This window comes from Abramis brama, assembly GCF_963993115.1.
Source record: "Abramis brama genome assembly, chromosome: 15".
Taxonomy (NCBI): domain Eukaryota; kingdom Metazoa; phylum Chordata; class Actinopteri; order Cypriniformes; family Leuciscidae; genus Abramis; species Abramis brama.
Genome location: NC_139977.1, coordinates 20,823,964 through 20,846,274, shown reverse-complemented (window position 1 = coordinate 20,846,274; position 22,311 = coordinate 20,823,964). Strand labels below are relative to the sequence as shown.

The 22,311-nt window shown below is 39.2% G+C and overlaps 2 protein-coding genes and 1 pseudogene across 3 annotated transcripts; all 3 read left to right on the top strand.

Moving 5' to 3' along the window:
• The first annotated feature begins 3,751 nt into the window (after positions 1 to 3,751).
• Positions 3,752 to 6,900, top strand: LOC311097953 (annotated as a pseudogene). The gene is made up of 3 exons: positions 3,752 to 4,051; positions 4,512 to 4,839; positions 6,816 to 6,900. The product of its transcript is annotated as an uncharacterized misc_RNA (transcript).
• A 6,435-nt stretch (positions 6,901 to 13,335) lies between these two features.
• Positions 13,336 to 14,474, top strand: LOC311096774 (olfactory receptor 1G1-like). The gene has a single exon (XM_084136104.1). It carries the CDS (start codon positions 13,347 to 13,349, stop codon positions 14,298 to 14,300), a length of 954 nt encoding a protein of 317 aa, XP_083992230.1. The 5' UTR covers positions 13,336 to 13,346; the 3' UTR covers positions 14,301 to 14,474.
• A 1,544-nt stretch (positions 14,475 to 16,018) lies between these two features.
• Positions 16,019 to 17,004, top strand: LOC311096775 (uncharacterized protein). Its single transcript, XM_084136105.1, has 3 exons — positions 16,019 to 16,290; positions 16,582 to 16,662; positions 16,871 to 17,004. The coding sequence occupies exons 1-3, from the start codon at positions 16,098 to 16,100 to the stop codon at positions 16,984 to 16,986; spliced, it is 390 nt and encodes a 129-aa protein (XP_083992231.1). The 5' UTR covers positions 16,019 to 16,097; the 3' UTR covers positions 16,987 to 17,004.
• The last annotated feature ends 5,307 nt before the right edge of the window (positions 17,005 to 22,311 follow it).

The following is a 22,311-nucleotide window of genomic DNA, read 5'->3' as shown; positions in this document are numbered from 1 at the left end:
ACTCTAGCGACTTAAGGTCTTTTGCCTTTGTAGGGCAGCGTGGTTCATCAGCTCTGCTGGGCTCCCTCGTCCCTCCGGCTCTACCTTGGTCGTTTGTCGGCCTGCCCTCGGCTCGGGACTACATTCCTCTGGCTTCGCCTCATCTCTATGTCCCTCTAGCTCCATTAGGCTCCTTACTCCCTCCAGCTTCACCTTGGTCCTCTGTTGCTCCGGCTCCACCGCAGCCTTCTGGATCCCTGCCTGCGCCTCGGTCGCCAGAGCCGTCGGCATCACCATGTCCCTCCAGATCCTCTGCTTCGCCTTGGCTCATTGGCTCTCCGGCTCCATCCAGGTATCCTCTTCCACCTGCTCCGCCTCCGTCAGTCGGCCCCCTGGAGTCGCCTGCCCTGCCTCCACCATGGCTCCTCCCTCCGACCTGGCCGCCTGCACAACCTGCTCCGCCCTGGTCCCTCCTGCCTTCTGTCTGCCCTTAACCTGCTCTTCGTCCTCTTCCTGAGCCCCCTCCTTACGCAGTTGGTCTATCTACGGTGTGAGGACGCGCCTACTGGGAGGAGGAGTACTGTCACGTGTCAGTGCTTGTTTGGACTTTAAGTTTGTGTTTTGATTGGTTCCTGTTTTCCTTTGTTCTTTTCCCGCCACTCCTTCATTTCTATGGTTACTGTCATTTAGTTCAGCTGTATCACCTGTGTTTAGTAGATCATCATCATCTGTATCACCTGTGTTCCGTTAATCAGTGTCATCTGTGTTTGTATTTAAGTTCCGTCTGTTCAGTCAGTCTTTGTCCAATCTCTGTTATATTTAGTGTGTTGCTACCTGTTCTGTGTTTAATTACATTAAAACTTTGTTCTTGGAATTATATCCTCATCTCTGTCTGCCTTCCTGCAACCACCCGTGACAGTTTGTTGACCTTGTACTTTAGACTCATCAGTGGTTTCTTTAAATTGCCTCCCTGGGAATTTGTGTTTTGAGAAATAATGACCCCTAATTAACATGTGTATCTAAATTCGTCTTCGGTTTCTCAAAGGCATTAAACATGACCACAGATGTTTTAGCAACTGTTCCTGGCAATTTTAAGTCAAATCTTTAATCAGCCATTAAGTCATTTTCTACTGTATTACACGCATTCAACATTTCTGTAATAACTATTGGAATCCTCTTTAGCCTTGTTTTCTAATTTCAGCTGTATGTCTTTAATAACATTTCATAATGTTTTTTTAATATTTTTCAGCTATTCCAAGAATATTCATTGAAGATTACATGCATCTAGGACTGAGCCAACAATTATCCTATTATTAATATTATTCACGTTTCAAAGTCCTGCTTATCAAATTATTATCCAAATTCCAAACATTTGTGTTACGATTACTTAAATGATTGACTTTAAACCAGAACTTGACAGGACAAAAGGAAATCCCCAACTACATCAAAGAGCTTGATGTTATTATGGTAGACTTTCTTTTGAGATCTTTGTTGATTGTGAGAATTGATGGCTTCTGTTCACAAAGGTTTATTGAAAAGTCTACAGTGTGAGAAAATATCACAGCAATGATTTTTTTATACTGTAATTATACCTAATGAGCCGTAACATATGCCGCTACCATATGCTCTGCCTGACTGTGTCTGCCACTCTGCCAGAAGAGCATCAGTTTTCATTCAGCTGGATTCATGACCTCACTTCTTACCACCAGGGCCCGTGACTTCAAATGTGTGATGAAATTGATGAGTTCTGATAGGTTCAATACTTTTGCCTATGTACAGTGATTTCCAGTTTTGCTGAGTCCACAATATAGTTGACACTAAAGTATAAGGACAGTCATATAAAAAAAAAAGACTGGATGATGACACCACTGTTTTCTGAAGAGCTTTATATAGCTCATTCAACTTAATTTCATTATTCTCTTATTTTACAATGTCTGTCATTGGACTGATTGAAACTGACTTAAGCTGAATAATGACACTATTGTCTTCTGTAGAGCTGCTTTATTTGAATTTGTCTCATTTTGATGAAGTTTGCATGATTGTTATTTTACTGTTTATCGCTGCTTTGAAACAATCTGTATTTTAAAGCATTACATAAATAATAGATTTTTTTGTCTATTGACATTGTAATAAGATAATAGAACTATGAAATGAATGTGGATAACAGCTCAGAAAATTTGGTCTTAGAATTTAATGAGAACTGTTGCTTTTTTATATTTTAGTTTCATTACAGACTTTGTACCTGCAAAGCAGAAGAAGTGTCCATTTACTCTCCATTTCATATACTGTTGTCCAGGTAAGAAAATCCCAATTGAAAATCAAGTTTTTTTAATGAAAACCTGCAGGTTAATGCCAGATTCTGCAGTGTTGGTCTCTGAGAGGAAATTAGAGAAGAAAATTCACTTTCTGAGAGGAAATGTGAAGGAAAAGTGAAGGAAAATACCATATGTCTCCCTTAAACACAAAATTAGCAAAATATTAGCAACATTTTCTAAAACTTATAATGAGGATGGTCAGAGATTGTGGCCTGACTGTCATCAGTAGGACTGTGGTTTGTCCATGGCTCTCACATCTGGGACTAGTCAGAGAAATTATGGCCCAAGGGGGACAATTATCAAACTCATGATAGTTAATGACCTCTGGATCTCTTTATTCTCCTCTCAGGCCAGTTTAATACTTGGTAAACAGTGTCTAATGCTGTGAGACAAACAACTTGTTATGTTTGTGAAAGTATCCCTGACCTGATCTAGCTCCATTATACTCCTTACTCCCTCCAGCTCCACCTTGGTCCCCTGTTGCTCCGGCTCCACCGCAGCCTTCTGGATCCCTGCCAAGGTCTGGAGATGCTTTTTTAAAAAGTTGAACTTGTTTTAACTTGAGAACTGCATCATGCATGAGATGCTACATTGAGACGTGTGTTAACATTGAAAAACAATGTAAAAGTAGTGCAGTGGAATAGAGAAATGTGTTATGTGTGAATGGCCCCTTAATCTTCTATGTTGGTATTTAAAAGAGTTTCTGTTATAAAGGTGTTTTTGGGGAAAAGAATGTGTACATGTGTAAAGAAAAGCTTTTGAGGAAATGCATTTATAGGCTATAGTTCATATTTAAGGGGGTTGATTATTTAAGTAGTAAAATGGATTTTATATTCAATGGACAACAGGATTATAAATGTAACACATACAGTATATTAACAAAGAACTGGAGGAACTGGATTTAAATAAGATCTCATTTCACTTTTGGTTTTAGGAGCAAAAACGTGTTAAAAAAGTAAAGACCAGAAGGTGATTTTTCCGTGGATATATATATACAAATTTGGACTTAGAACTTGCTTTAGAATGATAAAGAGACAAAAGTGAAATTGCCCCTTAAACAGCTGAATAATACACTACACTCTTAAAAATAAACCTTTCCATTGCACAAAAGGTTCTTTATAGTGGAAAAAGGTTCTTTAGATTTTTTAAATGTTCTTCACACTAAAACAAAAATGGTTCTTTTAAGAACTGTTTACTAAAAGGTTCTTTTTTTCCGAAGCACAAAACTTATTTATAGGCACATCAGTGATCCTTAACGCCTCAATTTCATGCAAGGTAACAACTCAACAGCAATGAGCAATTGATTGGTGTTAGGAGGACTAATTGTGTTCAAAGAGAATGCATGCCATTTGTCATATTTTCAAGCTAGAACATTGCTGTCAGTGTTGATCAATTACTTGTGGTCACATCAAATCACCATGATTTTTGTATAGGGACAAATTTTTGGATTAACATAAATGGACAACATTTATGTTACAGTCTACACTCTGATGGAACCTAAAGGCTCCAAATCATATCGGCATGTATATTTCACATGCTTTTTGGTTCTTTATGCTTTGATACTGTTTGTGAACATTTGGCTCAGTGTGGTCATTATTTTGGACAGAGCACTTCATGAACCAATGCATATTTTTTATCTATGTGTTAATTATTTATATGGAGCAACAGGATTTTATCCTAAATTCCTGCATGGTTTAATACTGGATTCATATGTGATTCCTTTTTTATATTCACACTCCAAGCTTTTGTGATCTACAGTTCTACCAGAAATTCTCGGGAGACAGAATGATGTAAACAAAGCATTAATTTATTGACAGCCCAGCAAGCAATTATTGGAGTTCTTTGGCGTAGGCCCCTTCCGTAGTGCATAATCTGAGGGTAGCGGATCTGCATTTCCTGCCTGAAGACGAAGGCAGGGGTGCAGCCGATCCCCCGGGAGGTATGGACAGGACCATCCTGGTGGTGGTGGGGAGGATGGAGGTAATTGTTTGCGTCAGCATCTGCGAACTCAAATGTGTAAGTACCGATCTTTTAAACAGCAAGTATTAGGACATGATTGGATAGATGCTAAAGCTTAATTTCAGCTATGTGTGAGTGTACTACATTACTGTAACAGAGATGGCATATGACAGACATGTCACTCAAAGATGAACAAAAATACATGTGGCATTTTGCTCCTATTCTGTTGGACTGTACCACTTTCTATGTTCATTGGAGTTGTGTTGTTAAACAGGTTGGCAGTGTGTAAACATCATATTGACAAATTATACTGTGACAACTGGTCAATGGTAAAGCTCTCATATGAATCAGTGTTTATTAATAACATCATGGCACTGGTTGTTTCATTATTTTATATTTGTCTTACTATTTTAATTATTGTGTCTTATATTAAACTTATAGTAGCATGTAAAGCATCATTAGAAAACAGAAGAAAATTTTGGCAGACATGTGTTCCACATATATTTTCTCTGATAAATTGTAGTTTAACTGTGTTTTTTGATGCAATGTGTAGCAGATATGGCTCAAGCAATGCCCCAGATAACATGTATGTTGTTTTTGCCTTACTGATGGTGTGCCACCTCTATCAAATCCTTTAATCTATGGCTTAAAACTCAAAGAGGTTCATAAAAGAAGCTTAAACATATGTCTAAATATTATTAAATAAATAATTAATTATACTTAGTTCTGGTTGCCCTATAAGTGAAAAAATAAATATACTAAAATGTATTTGAAAAACATTTATTTTATGCTAAGTATACTACAAATACATTTACATTTTTATGTACTTAACATAAATACCTTGCAATTGTACTGTTAGTATACTAAATTGGTACTTAATGCACTTTAGATATCAAGAAATAGTGGTCCAACTAAAGATATACTTAAGTATATTTGATTGTGCTAAAGTGGAGCTATTGCAAGTATACTTTAGGTACACTTTAAATATCTTGCAATAAAAGACTAAAGATATTATACAGTGATCATACTGTCCTTACTAATAGTGATATTAAAACACATTTTAGGGTTAATATTAAGAAATTTGCATTGTGCAGAAAAGAAGTACTCCAAATAAAGTTTATTATAATATTTTTATCAGTAAATCTCAAGGATGAAATAAATTTATTTTAAATACATTTTGGTATAGTTTTTTTTTTTTTTTTCACTAGGGAAGTTTCACCATGTATTTCAAATATGAGAATTATGAAATTATTTTAGGATGCTGCTATGTAATTTTTTTAGATGAAACTTTCTTTTTGTGCAAACCAAAGAAAATGTGAGGTATGAACTGAAACATCTAGTTTGTTTCTGCAAAGGTGCTGTAAGGGCAGAATTTCCAAACACAACTTTTACCTACAGCACAAATGTAACAATGAGCAATTTGCAAATAAAATTTAAATTTAATTTGTTAAATATTTAAGTACAACTTCAGTCATTTATTTTTGTTGAATATATTGACCTGTTATGATTAAATGTACAATAAAATGAACTGTATTTGAGTTGAGTATTACTCACATTAACTGTATTACTTGTTGAGCATAAAAATAGTACAGATAAAAGTTTACAGGAAATGTTTCTTGAGTTGCAAAAAAATAATAATTCATAATCGCATGTAGTAAGTTTTATAATTATGACCTACCTTTTCAATAGTTTAACCACACTTTGAATATCAGGTATTGTTTAATTCAATTCAAATTTATTTCTATAGTACTTTTCACAGTTTTGCATGGTTGCAAAGCAGCTTTAAATACATTTAGAAAGTAGTTACAAAAGTAAAGATTTGTAATTATGACAAACAAAGAAAACAGCATATATAGTCAGTCTGAAATGGTGAAAGAAATTCACATACTTGATCAGAAGTTTTATTACTTTAGTTTATTGCTAATACACTCCAATGTATCTACTGTAATACACTTTTCCCTTTAATGGTACTTTAATGGCCCGTTCCCGTTGCACTTTGAAATGTGGACTGCAGCCCTTTGACAGATTATGAATTATTAAAATTATCCTGACCAGTCTGGATAAATCCGCAGCATAATGCAAGACTGTCATTTCATTGCGTTTTTCATCAGGAGCGTTTGTGCAGTACATTGAGAGTAGAAGCTCAATCTGCAGAGAAATGTTACTGATGGTTTTATTTCATCTGCACACACTGGCACAAGCAGCTCTGCACGTTCACATTCTTCCACCAAAGAACAGAACTGTCTGTCTTTATTGCGTGCACAAGAATAAAACTAATGTTATGCCGGTTTATGCAATTGCTTTCTGCAGCGTTAATGACAGATCATGTCAGGTTGAGGGAAGCAAAACATTCTGCAGATGATATTTTGTTGTGTCTGCTGGCTTTATTTTTTCAACAGCTTCAAGTTTAACACACTTTTGTGTTCTACGTATATAGGCAGTTTCGCGTTTATTTTCACGCACCACTCACTGCGCCTATATTGAGACTTTTCTCGGCGAATCGCAGTCTTTAAATCCATTTAATTTGTGCTGCCTTTGATGGAAAAATCTGTTTGCTTATAGCAGTAGGCTACTTGTAACAGTAAAGGACGGGGACAGAGATACCTTTGACGGAGACACCTCTGGACGGGACCAGAGACACCTCTGAACTCTGGACGGAGACGGAGACATCTCTGGACAGGGACAGAGACACTTGTGACGGAGACACCTCTGGACTCCGGATGGGGACGGAAATACCTGTGATGGAGACACCTCTGGACGGGGACAGAGACACTTCTGGACGAGGACGGAGACACCTCTGGATGGGGACGGAGACATCTCTGGACGAGGACGGAGACACCTCTGGAGGTGTCTTGCCTCAGAACACAACACACATTCCTCCACAGGTCACCTTTAGGCGAAACCTACGCTCACTCTCACCCTCTCGCCTATCCTCTTTGGTCTCATCCACACTTCCTTCTCCTGATCTGCTCTCAACACTAGATACTAACAGTGCAACTGATACTCTTTTCTCCACTTTAACATCCTGCTTGAACAACTTCTGCCCACTTTCCTCCGGCGCCACACCCTCTGCCCCCTGGTTATCTGATGTTCTCCGCAAACATCGTTCTAAACTCAGGGGTGCAGAGAGGAAGTGGCTCAAATCAAAAGATCCTACTGACCTTGTTCTTTATCAATCCCTCCTCTCTTCCTTCTCTGCTAATATCTCTACTGCTAAAATGACTTACTATCACAACAAAATTAACAATTCTTCAGACTCTCGCATGCTTTTCAAAACCTTCTCCTCTCTTCTCAACCCTCCTCCTCCTTCATCAACCCTAACAGCTGACAATTTTGCCACATTCTTCATAAATAAACAACCACCATCAGCGGCCAATCTATCAATCCACAAACTGACACACACATTTTACCAGCTAACACACACATTCTACCCTCCTTCTCTCTCTGCTTTCAGAGGCAGAAGTCTCCAAACTCCTCCTTTCCAATCGCCCTACTACCTGTCCGCTTTATCCTATTCCCAGTAACCTACTTCAAGCCATTTCTTCCTCAGTTGTACCCGCACTCACGCACATCATAAACACCTCTCTTCACACTGGTACCTTTCCCACAGCATTTACGCAGGCTCAGGTAACCCCACTGCTTAAGAAACCCACTCTAAATCCAGCACATCTGGAAAATTACAGACCGGTATCCCTTCTTCCATTCGTAGCGAAAACACTTGAACAAGTTGTTTTCAACCAGATCTCTTCCTTTCTTACACAGAACAGAGAGACTGCCCTGCTCTCAGTTATTGAACCTCTGAGACTGGCAAGAGCAGCTTCCAAATCCTCAGTTCTCATCCTGCTGGATCTGTCTGCTGCCCTTGACACAGTTAACCACCAGATCCTCCTGTCAATCCTAAAGATGAAGGGCATCTCGGGAACCGCACTCCAATGGTTCAAGTCTTACCTCTCAGGTAAGTCCTTTAGGGTGTCGTGGAGGGGTGTGGTGTCTAAGACCCAACATCTAGCTACTGGAGTTCCTCAGGGCTCAGTGCTTGGACCACTTCTCTTCTCCATCTACATGACATCACTAGGATCTGTGATCCAGAAACATGGCTTTTCCTATCACTGCTACGCTGATGACACACAACTCTACCTCTCATTCCAGCCTGATGATCCGATGGTAGCTGCTCGCATCTCAGCCTGCCTGAAAATTAAAGTCACCTCTGGACGAGGACGGAGACACCTCTGGACTCTGGATGGGGATGGGGACGGAGACACGTCTGGACTCCGGATGGGGACGGTGACACCTCTTGATTCTGGATGGGGACAGGGACGGAGACACCTGTGATGAAGACACCTCTGGATGAGGATGGAGACACCTGTGATGGAGACACCTCTGGACTCCAGATGGGGAAGGAAACATCTCTTGATTCTGGAGGGGACAGAGACACCTCTGGATGGGGACGGAGACATCTCTGGGCGGGGAGGGGAAGGAGACACCTCTGACGGAGACACCTCTGAACGGGGACGGAGACACCGCTGGGCGGGGACGGAGACGACTCTGGACGGGGACGGAGACACCTCTGGACGGGGACGGAGACACTTCTGGACGGGGATGGAGATGACTATGGACGGGGATGGAGACACCTCTGATGGAGACATCTCTGGACGAGGACGGAGACATCTCTGGGCGGGGATGGGACGGAGACACCTCTGGACGAGGACGGAGACACCTCTGGACTCCGGATGGGGACAGGGACAGGGACAGAGACACCTCTGGACAGGGATGGAGACACCTGTGATGAAGACACCTCTGGACTCTGGACAAGGACGGAGACACCTGTGATTGAGACACCTCTAGAATCCGGATGGGGAAGGAGACATCTCTTGATTCTGGAGGGGACAGAGACACCTCTGGACGGGGACGGAGACACCTCTGACGGAGACATCTCTGGACGGGGATGGGAAGGAGACACCTCTGATGGAGTCATCTCTGGATGGGGACAGAGACACGTCTGGACTCCGGATGGGAATGGTGACACATCTTGATTCTGGATGGGGATGGAGACACCTCTGGAATCTGGACGGGGACACCTCTGGACGGGGACGGAGACACCTCTGATGGAGACATCTCTGGACGGGGACGTAGACAACTCTGATGGAGACACTTCTGGACAGGGATGGAGACACCTGTGATGGAGACACCTCTGGACTCCGGATGAGGACGGAGACATCTCTTGATTCTGGAGGGGACAGAGCCACCTCTGGACGGGACGGAGACACTTCTGGACAAGGACGGAGACACCTCTGGACGGGGACGCAGACACTTCTGGACAAGGACGGAGACACCTCTGGACGGGGATGGAGACACCTCTGACGGAGACACCTCTGGACAGGGATGGAGACACCTCTGGACAGGGACAGAGACATCTCTGGATGGGGACGGGGATGGGGACGGAGACACCTCTGGACTCTGGACAGGGATGGGGACGGAGATATGTCTGGACTCTGGACGGGGACGGAGACTGGAGTCATGAATGGAGAATGAACAAAGACCAAAACCTGGTTAAATTACAGTTTTTCTCAATTGCTTAAACACATTTGCCCACTCTGACATCACATTTTCAAAACAGTTAACACACAGGATAAAACCGAAGCTCAATGGCCAAAATGACTCATTTTGTTAGCAAAATGCTTTAACACTCACAAAACATTAAAAGCATACAACATAAGCAAATATTTCCATCAAACACCACAACTTGTGGTCAAATTAATTTATTCTTTCAATCAATCATTACACAATGGACAACACAAAACAAAATACAGCCATCAATATGAAATATGACACTTTACAAACTCAAATGGATACTGAGAAAAAAAAAAAAAAAAAAAAAAAGAAAAAAAAAAAAGCTACCAAAGGAAACTTATGGGTGGAAATACCTTAAAAAAAAAAAGGATATTTTATCTTTCACATTTAGTCCATTCGTTCTTGACGATTATGCCACAGGTTCTCATCAACATCGCATTGAATGTTTTCCCTTGCAATGCACCGAGGGAAATACCTCCTTGCATGGCGTATCCATCCCTGGCAGTCCTTTGCACCTATTGCCAGGCAACCAGCATTCATTGCCTCCAGGAGGGGCATCTGCTCATATGGCCGGTGATCATACACCTTCCACCTCCAAGCAGAGAAGAACTCCTCGATTGGGTTCAGAAAAGGGGAGTATGCAGGAAGGAATTGCATCATAATACGAGGCTGTGCTGCAAACCATTCGTTCACAAGGCGAGAGTGATGGAAAGCCACATTGTCCCAAATTATGACATACAGAGTCATGACAGGCCTCAACAGCCCTCTCTCTTCGGGTGGAATCAGTATTTCTTTCAATGCATCAAGAAATGTGATGAGGCGTTCTGTATTGTATGGACCAATGGTTGGTATGTGGCAAAGGACCCCATCATTGGAGATGGCAGCACACATGGTGATATTGGCACCCCTATGACCTGGCACTGTGACAGTGGCCCTCTGCCCAATGATGTTCCTCCTGCGTCTCCTCACTTTACAGAGGTTGAAGCCGGCTTCACCCACAAAAATGAATTTGTGATGTGCCCCTTCAGCTTCAAGCTCCATTATTCTCTAAGAAAAAGAGCAAATTCATAGAGCAAATTACAGTACTCCAGTCGCATGTAACTATGGTAAACAAGGCATTACAATAAAAAAATCTGTACCTGCACATACTGGAATCGTGCCTCCTTTACGATGTCAGAGTTTCTTTGAAATGGAACTCTGTACAGCTGCTTCATTCTGACATGGTTTCGTTTAAGGACTCGATCTATAGTTGCCAAACTCACACTGTTTATATTTCTAAATATTCCCTGATCTGCAATTACTGCTGCCTGGATTTCACGCAGTCTGATTGCATTGTTTGCCACTACCATATCTACAATGGCAGACTCCTGTTCAATACTAAATATCTTTCCTCTGCCACCAGTGTGTGGTAATGTGTGGATCCTATAAAGTAAAAGTAAAAAGCATGTCAAAATTGACATTACTATATGACAGTCACATAAATGGGATTGATAAAACATCTGCATTACTGGACACAGTTTGTTCTGCTAACAGGGCAACAGTAAAGCTGAAATACACAGTGGAAGACAGTAACACTGTGACTTACCTGTTCTCATTCCGAAAAAGCCTGACAATAGATGGCACAGTGCTCCGATTCAGAATGAGACCCTTTTTACAGCCTCTCTAAAGGACAAGCCATGATTGATGACATGGACAATAATTGTTGCTCAAATTTCATTTGAAACTTCACCACGCATGCAAACTCCTCTTCTTCGGGCCCCTCTGCCATGGCCTCTTGCTCTCCTTCCATGCCTTTGGCCTCTTTGCTTGCAAATAGCAACACAGAGATGGCATCTTTTAAGGATGGATGAGGACTGATTGCTGATTGAAGAGTTGTGCAAACGGGTTTCACACAGGTGCATTAGAGATGTGAATAGATTTTTCCTTTTGTTCAACACAGTGAATCCAATAGAGTTTGGGGTCTTTCAATGAGATCTGTGGTAACTGTTTTGACATAGGGTGTGAATAATGTGTGAAACAAATTAAAAAGTGTTAAAACATTTAAGAGAAGACTTCTGCTGTGCTAAGAATGTGATGATGAAGATCAAGTGGATCCTAGTTTCATTTAGCAGTCTTGCTCATGAGAGGAGATTTTCCAATGTGAAAAATGTGAAGCCTGAGATCAGATTTTGTTGTTCATCTTAAATGATGGATGTTCTGTCCACGATAAAGCAATGAAGCACAGTTGACATGTCAAGTCAAGTGAAGTCAAGTCACCTTCATTTATTTAGGGCTTTTAACAATGTAGATTGTTTCAAAGCAGTTTTACAGTGATAATAGCCAGCAGTCGATTTAGATATTCTAGGTATTATCCACTGGCCAGAATTTTGAGATCGCAATAGACATGAAGGACTATATTGCGTTAAGAGCTTGCTCAAGTACTGCGGAGCTAAACCATTTAGTGCTTTGTAAGTAATCAGCAATATTTAAAAATGTATACGATGTTTAATAGGGAGCCAATGCAGTGTTGACAGAACGGGACTAATAGTCATACTTCCTGGTTCTGCTAAGAACTCTAGCTGCTGCATTTTGGACCAGCTGTAGTTTGTTTATTATGCATACAGGGCAACCACCCATTAGAGCATTACAATAATCTAGCCTTGATGTCATGAGCGCATGAACTAACTGTTCACCATTTGTCACTGAGAGCATATGTCATAATTTAGATATATTTTTAAGATGGAAGAATGCGGTTTTACAGATTCTAGAAACGTGACTTTGAAATGAAAGATTGGTATCAAAGAGCACACCCAGGTTCTTAACCGACGACGAAGACTAGACAGTCAAGTGTTAGACAGTATTCTAGGTTATTATCTGCAGAGGTTTTTGGTCCAGTAATTAGAATCTTTGTATTAAGTAGTAGGAAATAACTAGTCATCCAGTTTTTTGTATCAGCTATGCATTCGGTTAATTTTGTAAATTGGTAAGTTTTGTCAGGGCACTAAGAAATATACAGCTGAGTATCATCAGCATAACAATGAAAACTATCCTCTTAGTTGCCAAACATCTCTTGGTTGATGTGGTCCAGTGTGAAGGTCAGCTATCTAGTGTTTTTCTGCTATGACTGGGTGACGTTGGTATTTCCTTTGTTGATGAGTGAAACTAAATGATTCAAACTAAATCCTATACTAATTCAATGTTATTTGGTTTGAATAAAATAAGAAAAATAAGGATTGCAAAGTTTGCAAGGAACATACTTATAATTAATCCCAAGACGCTTTATAACATCTTAAAATAATTTCCCAACTGGAAAAAAAGGTTATAAGACGTTCAGCTCTTCACACGCAGATACACACAGCTCAAGATTTGTTGATCTGACTGTTTGCTTTTTTTTTTCTAAGCTCCATCTTTGATTGTCTGATTGAGTAGATTGTAAATGAATGTAGCCATTTTACCATATATTTTTTATTCTGATGTATTTTTTATTATTATTATTGCAGAATATCATTGTTTTGTGTGATTTGAAGCAATATCCATTACTTGATGGATAACATGTCTTATCCTGTGATACTAGCTCTTATGGTGCCCAAAGTATCTAAGTCATATAGGCATATCTATTTCACTTGTTTTCTTTTCCTTTATCTGCTTATCTTGTCAATTAATATTCGTCTTGTTATGGTCATTATCAAGACAAAAGCACTTCATGAACCAATGTACATATTCTTGTCTCATTTGTGTGTAAATGGGGTTTATGGAGCCTCAGGATTCTACCCTAAATTTCTGTCTGATTTAATATTGGATTCATATGTGATCTCCTCTCACATGTGTGCTCTGCAGTCCTTTGTTATTTACAGCTCTTTACTGTGTGAGTTTACAATATTAACAGTGATGTCTTATGATAGATATGTAGCCATATGCAAACCTTTAGACTATCATTCCAAGTTAACTAAATTCACCTGTGTGAAATTAATTCTGTTTTCATGGATTGTTCCCAACTTCTCTGTGATTCCAGCAATGCTGTTATCAAATCTGAGGCCATTTTGTAATTTTTACATTGATAAATTATATTGTGACAATTGGTCAGTTGTAAAACTTTCTTGTACATCTTCTTTTGTGAATAATGTCTATGGATATATTGTTGCAATTATATTTCTTAGCAGTGCAGTTTTCATCATAGTGTCCTATATTAAACTGATCTCTGCATGTAAAGGATCTTTAGAAAACAAAAGGAAATTCTGGCAAACGTGTCTGCCACACATATTATCGCTGATAAACTTCACTTTTGCTTTGCTTTTTGACGTTATGTATAGCAGGTATGGCTCAAATGACATTCCCGAGAGTCTGCGTAATTTTTTGGCTTTAGAATTAGTTATAGTTCCACCTGTTTTTAATCCCCTAATCTATGGATTAAATATTAGAGCAGTACGCAGAGTTTTTGTCTCATGTATTTCAGCAAGAGTGAATGTTTTAGAAACTAAAAAAGGCTTAAATCCTTGACAATTACTTGATGTACTTGCAAACAGACATGCAAAATAGTATATTTTTAAAAGTAAATGAATTACAACAAAAAGTAAGAAAAACAAGGATGTACTGTCAACATTATTTTGATGTACATCATTGAATATTTTCATAAAACTTAAAAAAAAAAAAAAAAATGCTTTCACTGCTCCCATATCCACTTATAACATTTATTGTATAACATTTTACATCCTTTGTTGATTTATTTGCTGATGTTTGTCTAAATTACCAAAAATATATTAGAAAAGTCCTGGGAATTTCCTGAGATGTGTATAATGTGTTTACATTTTACGGTAACACTTTATTTCGATAGTCCACTTTAGACATTCTACTAACGCTAAGTAACTTTGCAGCTACATGTCAACTAACTGTCATCAGAGTATTAATAGACTGTCTGCTTAATATGTGCTAACACTTTATTTTGTTGGTCCCCCAACAGACATTCTACTGACTATAAGTAACTAGGCAACTACAAGTCAACTTATTCTACTAACCCGAACCCTAACACCTAACCATAACCTAACAGTCTACTAAAGTCTACTAATACTCCAATGATAGTTAGTTGACATGTAGTTGAAAAGTTACTTATAGTTAGAAGAATGTCTAAAGTGGACTATCAAAATAAAGTGGAACCCATTTTACTTATATTTTACTTTAAATATTTTACTTTTTAATTATTTTACTTCAAATTATACTGCTATTTTACATGTACACCAATAATGTGATTATTGCCAATGATAAGACTTAATAGAATCTTAATAGAATCTCACGTAAAACCTTCATTCTGAACTTCCATTATTCTGATGATAAAATAAATGATTAAACCATTGGTTTAGTTGTGTATTTTTATTTTACTTTTTTGTTTTAAAAAATATGCCGCCTTCAAGCCCTTAGAGTGTACATGAACCTCTTCACCGGTTCCCTGGTATTTGGCCTTCCTATGAAGGTAATATGATGCCATAAAGAATCATATGTGCAGGGTAAGATTTGTGAAAGTGTACATAAGATTGCAAGCCTAAATAAAATTTGCATATGCAAGAGAAGATTTGTAAAGGTGTAAATCGCCTTTCAAGTGCAAGAAAAAAAAAAAATTTGCAGCATTTTACTGTTATTCGTAAGTGTAATGGATGTATTGTGAAACTGCAGCTTCATGCTTACGCAAAATAAATATTATGTATTCTTCTGACCGAAAACAACAGAGCCAGGAACTGTGAAACAGATTGATCGCTTAAAATCAACCTTTGTGTAAAAAAACAAACTGTTACAAATGTCTAAATGAATTGTTGTGAACATGCAAAAAAGTTCCCGTAATAACCCGATTTGTTGCGTCTTTCTTTTATTTGCGCTAACAGTTTTGGTATGATTCTCTCACTCATTGGGCCCTATTATACACCCGGCTCAATGCAGTGGCAAGCGCAAAGCAAGTGTTTTTTGCTAGTTTCAGCCCGACGTGGCTATCATTTTCACGTCCTGCGTCACATTGTTTAAATAGCAAATGCATTTGCGCCCATTTGTGCGCCCTGGGCTTGCTGGTCTGAAAAATAGGTCTGTTCAGGCGCATTGTTGCCGTGTTGCTATTTTGAGGCAACTGAAATAGACTGCACCATTGACCAACAAAAACCTGGTCTAAAGTCAATGGCGCAATATTGTTTTTGTTATTTAAAGTGATAGGGGATAATTAGTGATAATTCCTATAGGGGAATTATCACCCTACGTCACACGGCGTCACGCAGGTTCTACTGCGCATGTCGGGACCAAAAGACAACAAACGGAAAAATGTCGTGTTGTGCAGTCGGATGCCAGAATCGTAAATCTGTAAACAGTGGTCTCAAGTTTTACCGAATACCATCAACTCGCACTCCTTTTAACGCCAACCGCAGACGTCTTTGGTTACAAGCCATCAGAAGAGCCGACTGGAACGAGGACAAAATTAAAAATGCCCGACTCTGCGGTTCACACTTCATATCAGGTAAGTTAACGGTTTACAGTTACGCTAAATCAGACACATCATCACTCGATTTGGCTTACAACAACAAAAATAACGGTAAATAATGAGTTGTTCAACACAGAAAAAAGTACAAGTTTGAGGCGAACTTGCTTACTAGCTAACTTACCTTCAATTTGGTTATGTTGTCTTGCTAGTTAGCCTAAGCTTGGTAGTAAAGTTAGTTCTTGGCTAATACGTTATAGTAAACTCAGGCTAAGTTTGCTGTTACACTCTATCGTACTGTCAATCACTAGAATACACCTTTTTGTGCAGGAGAGGTATCCATGGAATTCAGTAGTCCCGACTTTGTCCCTTCTGTCTTTTCATTCTCAACCCAGTGTGAAATAAACAAAGGCGATGCAAAACTAAATATCGTCAATTTTGCCTTATTTAGTTGCTAACTGGGATCACATTGCATGCATCAATATGCAGAGAATGTATGGCAAGTAATGTCACATCTTTTTTGTAAATATAATTTGTTAGACCAGATCGTTTTTGTGTCTACTAACCAACTAGGCTAAACTGTTTTGGACTGACTGTTTGCTCTCATCTCTGATATCAGATTTAAGAGGAAAAGAAAAAGGGATGAACCCACCCACAGACCACCAGACCAAGTTACTGATAAGATTGCATCAGAATCTGCAGAAGCTTGCCTGTCCTCAGATGACTGCAGAATAGAGCCTGATGCTGGTTCTTGCATTGGTAAGAACTTCTCGTATCTTAACTAATGGCAGTCTCTAGGCTTGTTCGATTTGAACCGGCGCTGCACAGACCAATCAGTTTATGACATCAAAGTAACGCAAGAGCGATTCAAAACCTTTAGGAGCCGTCTACTCTCTAATCACTCTTGCGGTACTTTGATGTCATTCACCGATCGGTCTGTGAAGCGCCGGTTCAATTCAAACAAGCCTATTATTAGGAGGAATCAGGTCATTCTGTTTATATATTGTTCAATACAGCAGAAACTGTGTTGTGAATGAAGTTGAACATTATTCTGTTTAGCACATGCTGCTTGAAAACATCTTATCAAATAATTGAGAAAAGCTAAACTAAAACAAGTGACAATGTATCTTTTATAAGTCAATTACAATCTAATCTCTATTTCAGAAGCCACAGTCCCAAAGATTCTCCATGATGATCTGAAACACAAGTACAGCCAACTTTCTACAGAGTGTGACAACCTGCATTTGGACATAAAAAAACTGAAATCTGAGAATGAGGAACTAAAGACAACACTCAGAAAAACACAATTTTCCTTTAGCTCTATCAAAAGCAAAGCAGTGCATGTTCTGTTTTTACAGGTCTGACAAGTGTCATTTTTGAGTGGTTGATTAACAAACTTAAAGACAGTGTAGAGGTTGTGCGTGACTCTATGAACCTGGAGGATCATCTATTAGCCGTCTTACTAAAACTAAGATTAGGGCTCAGCAACAAGGATATTGCTTTCAGATTTAATGTCACAGAATGTGACATCTCTAGAATTTTGAGAAGTTGGCTCCCTGCTATGTCTCTGGCTTTAAAACCTCTCATCAAGTGGCCAAGCAAGCATGCAATATTAAAGATGCCAAAATGTTTTAAACCCAAATATAAACGTTGCAGGTGCATTATTGACTGTACAGAAATTTTGATCAACAGACCCACAAATTTAACCTCCAGAGCCCAGACGTACTCAACTTATAAAAGCCACAACACTGTTAAATATTTGGTTGGCATGTCACCTGCAGGAGCCATTACTTTTCTGTCGGCAGGTTGGGGTGGGCGGGTTTCGGATAAACAAATTACAGCTGAGTCTGGATTTTATGACCTTCTAGAGCATAATGATGAGATACTAGCAGATCGTGGTTTTACCATTAGAGATGAGCTTGCCACACGTGGTGCCACCCTTAGGATCCCTCACTTTACCAAAGGAAAGAAACAGCTCTCTGCTCAAGAAGTGGACATATCAAGGCGTTTGTCTAATGTGCGAATACACATTGAAAGAGTAATAGGTAGATGGGAATTTTTTAAAATTCTCACAACTGTTATTCCACTCACACAGGTTGACCTCTTAGATGATATAGTGATTGTGTGTGGAGCATTAACAAACCTTTGTAAATGTATAGTCCCAAGAAGATAGCTTGATTTAGATTCCACTTATTGAAGAGGTTTTTTTTTTACATTGTTTTTGTTTTCTGTTTACTTGTTTTTTATGTGATGTCTTTTTATCGCCCTCTTCATACTATGTCTTTTTTTAGTCTGCTTCCTGTCCATTGTTTCTTGTGTGTAACACCAAGGACCGTGCTGAAAATAATTATTTTATTTTAGCATGTTATCCTTTGGATTACTGTTTTATGTCATCTTGATCCAGAAATCAATCAATCAATCAACTCACACAGGTTGACCTCTTAGAGTATATAGTGATTGTGTGTGGACACAAACCTTTGTAAATGTATATTAGTCTCAAGAAGATAGCTTGATTTTGATTAATTCTTTATGTAACTGTTTATTGTAAATAACATAACTTATTGCACATTTAAGTGTTTTTATGTAAAATATTAGTATTGTATTAAATAATTTGCTTCGAAATACATTTCATTCTGAGTTGTTGTTTTTTGCACTGATCACAATACCAATCCACAAGCTTTCTTCTTACTCTGGCACATGTGTAGTGAAAATGGTTCTTGCACTTTGCACAGTCAATCATCATCCCAAAGTCTGGCCTTTGACAGTGTGAGCAGACTGCAGGTGCTTGCATCAGTGGATCCATGGTTCGTGTTAACAGCTCAGGCAAAACTCTGCGTTTAAAGAACACTTCAGCTTTAGGCAGGACTGCTTGCAGCATTTCTTCATCTCTGGTGATGTGGTTGATGGTAATATCTTGCTTTGTCCAAACCACTAAGTCGCAGTACTGGGCGTTGCATACAAACATGTGAAGCTGAACTTGATGGTAGTATTCATGATTCTTCTTTAGTTTAAGTGCTTTGTCTAAGCAGAACTGTGTGTCCTCACTACTTCCTGTCAGACCATCACGGTATTTGTATGGGCACTTAATCTCTACAGTTGCTTTCCCACAGCAGGTACAGTTTGCCATTCCATCCGGCGATGCCCCAAGATGTGGTTTGTCTGGCCGCACAACAAGACCGCATAGCTCCACGTCAAAGTTGTGATGTTGTGCTTTCATTATTTCTGTGTATATTCTTCTGGCTGTGTCCTCCATATCTCTTCCCCAAAGTACTACTGGGACATGGGACAACTCATGTTTGTTGTAGTGCATTACCTGTTTTACAAGGTTTGTTTTAGCGCTCTCGGTTACTACAATACATACGCGATGTAGGGTTGTGCTCGTTATCCTTCCAGCTCTGTGTGTGTGCCAGGCCTGAGAGTGGGCCTGATTTTTAGTCGTTAGCTCAAGGTTTACACACTGGTCATTCGTTAACTGCTTCCCCAGTTTTTCGAAGGTCTCTTCACACCTCTCTTGTAGTTCATTTTGGCAGAGGCATCTCAGATTGGCATCATACAGAGCTACGAGTGGCTCTGGCAGGTCTCCGGTCTCTGTTTCAGATTCTGATGTGGAGTCTGTGTCACTGAAGTCCATGCTAGTGAGCACAGCTGCATTAGGTGCCAATACTTTCAGGTCTGCAATGTCTTCATCTGTCAGTTCTGAATACACAAAATAAATGTTAGATAACTTATTTTAATACAAACTACAATCAAAGCTGGTTACATGTCATTAATAGTTACATGGCACTGATTATAACTTTAACTTTTTATTAACAAAACTGTTTTTACATTAATTACACTACCGGTCAAAAAGTTTGAGAACATCCCCATTTTGTAGTTTTATTGAAATATAAGTAGTTCAAGTCCAGTAAATGATACAAAAGTAAGCAGCAAACTGGCAAAGTTAAAAACAACATTTAGGTATTAACAGGCTGTTCCAAGGTGTTCACAGATTGGGACACCTTGTAGAAATGTGGTTTTGCATCAATCATTTACTTCCATTGCTTCAAAATAATCAAAACTCAGAAATAATGTAACACCTTGGAACAACATGTCCTAATACACCCTCAGAAGCTTTATTAGTGCAATATTGCAACTAGTCTTTTTTCATTAATTGCCCTTTTCATTTAAATAAAATAAACTAACTAATACCTGCTTGTTATATGTACGACCTGATCTTTTCTACATTCAGATTGTGTCTATCTTTTACATTGTTCTTTCTACACTTTACTCTGACTGGCTGCAGTTCTGTCCTCTTAGCCTTTCTGAAGCTGATCTCACTCAGTCTGGCTGGTTTCACCTCTCTCTTGGATGTGTTAATCCACATATTTGTCCCTGATGTACAAAACTTCTCCGTCTTTCCCATCCTGACCCACAGCTCAACTTTAAACATAAGTGCAGCTGCATGACTGCAGCATGACCCTAACCTGCACAAAATTGTATAATGTAGTAACACATTGGTTTAAATTGTGCTTTAGGCTATACATAACAACAGTTGTATGATTTCAGCAAATAAGAAGTTACATTTTGTTTGATTGAATTGCTGAGACTGACTGAAATATCTTATTTTGGTTACATACCCAGCCATACAGGTGCAGTTCGCAGTAAGAATACAGTTGTTTGTCTTGTTGACGATAACCCAGGCCTTGTACAATTCCGTCTTCTTACTCTGTCTTTGGCTAGGCAGAACCTCCGTCTTCAGCACAATGAAGTTTTGAACTTGGTAATCATGAAATTGTATGTCTTGGACGTGACCACACAGAACAAAGATTTACGCATCAAGCGACTTGTACGCTTTTAACTTCTCCCGGGTATATACACTCGGAGTTTCGATAAGATAATTGTATATCTCTGGCCACTGGATGGCTGGCCACTTCGTTACATCGTTTAACCATTCAGAAGGTTTTATGGAAAACGGATCTGTAAGACGTATCCCACTCACTAACGTTAATTTCATTGTATAACAGTTCTTATCGCTGGGTGACAAACTGTTAAAATACGCGGAGAACATTCCGAAAATTAAATATAAACTCAAATATATATAAAAAATGTATATGAAAATGTTTTAAATCGAACTATTAGTATTATTCTTATCCGTATCCGTGTAATGATCAGCTGTAATGATCAGCTGTTAACGGTCTTTCTGCAATCACGATGCGCGCGCATCCTGGATGTTTACAAACCTATAATTGGTCTATTGGCTATTAAAGTAATGTGCGCCTATTGGCGGGTCCACAACGTGCTTACACTCTGCTTATAACACACACAGGGGCGCGCAGCAGCACACAAACATGCCAAATAAAAATAAAAGGTTTCTAATGTAAAACATTAATATTGTGTACATAAAGGTATGGTGGAATCTGGCTTGTCCTGTAGATGGTCTGCTTAACCTTGCACATGAGCAGATCAGTCTTTCCGTTTGCAAAATGCACCATGTAAATAGCGAATCCGCCATGGTGCGAGTGCAACTGGCTTTTAAAGGGAATGGGAAATTACACTCTGATTGGTTTATTGCACGTTATGCCCAAAACACACCTATTACTCATTAAGAGAATAGAGACAACCCTTTTAAACCATGCGCTGGGCGCCGACCATTTTTCCCGTCGTTAAACTATAGCAAAAGTGGATTCGGACATGCCCTAAGTGTGTACTTAGATCCTTAAAATAGGGCCCATTGAGTTTTGCAAGCGGGAGGAGGAGGGCGGGTCCACCTTCTTCATGTAGCCAATCAATTGATCTTCTCGCTGACTCTCAATTTACTCTTATCTGATTGGTTCAATAAATACGCCAGCCGCCAGAACACATCTTTATCTTCTTTTAGCTCAGCATCGTTCTCGTTGCCGAAATGGTACTTTTAATGCACACATAGCCTACATGTGATTTTTCTTACGTACGTGGAACCTAATTACCTGGGGCGTATCCAATCGACAATCCAGTCGACACTTAATAAATAAATTTACCTAGGGTATCTCCAGTTCTATTTTTTATTTTTACACTAAGTAATTTTCTATGTATTAAAACCAA

Bases quoted from the DNA above. Each gene is read 5' to 3' on its own strand.
- LOC311096774 (XM_084136104.1), top strand. From the start codon at position 13,347: ATGGATAACATGTCTTATCCTGTGATACTAGCTCTTATGGTGCCCAAA.
- LOC311096775 (XM_084136105.1), top strand. From the start codon at position 16,098: ATGTCGTGTTGTGCAGTCGGATGCCAGAATCGTAAATCTGTAAACAGT. The intron at 16,291-16,581 runs GTAAGTTAACGG...CTTTTTGTGCAG, and splicing joins CGGTTCACACTTCATATCAG to GAGAGGTATCCATGGAATTC. The intron at 16,663-16,870 runs GCGATGCAAAAC...CTCTGATATCAG, and splicing joins CCAGTGTGAAATAAACAAAG to ATTTAAGAGGAAAAGAAAAA.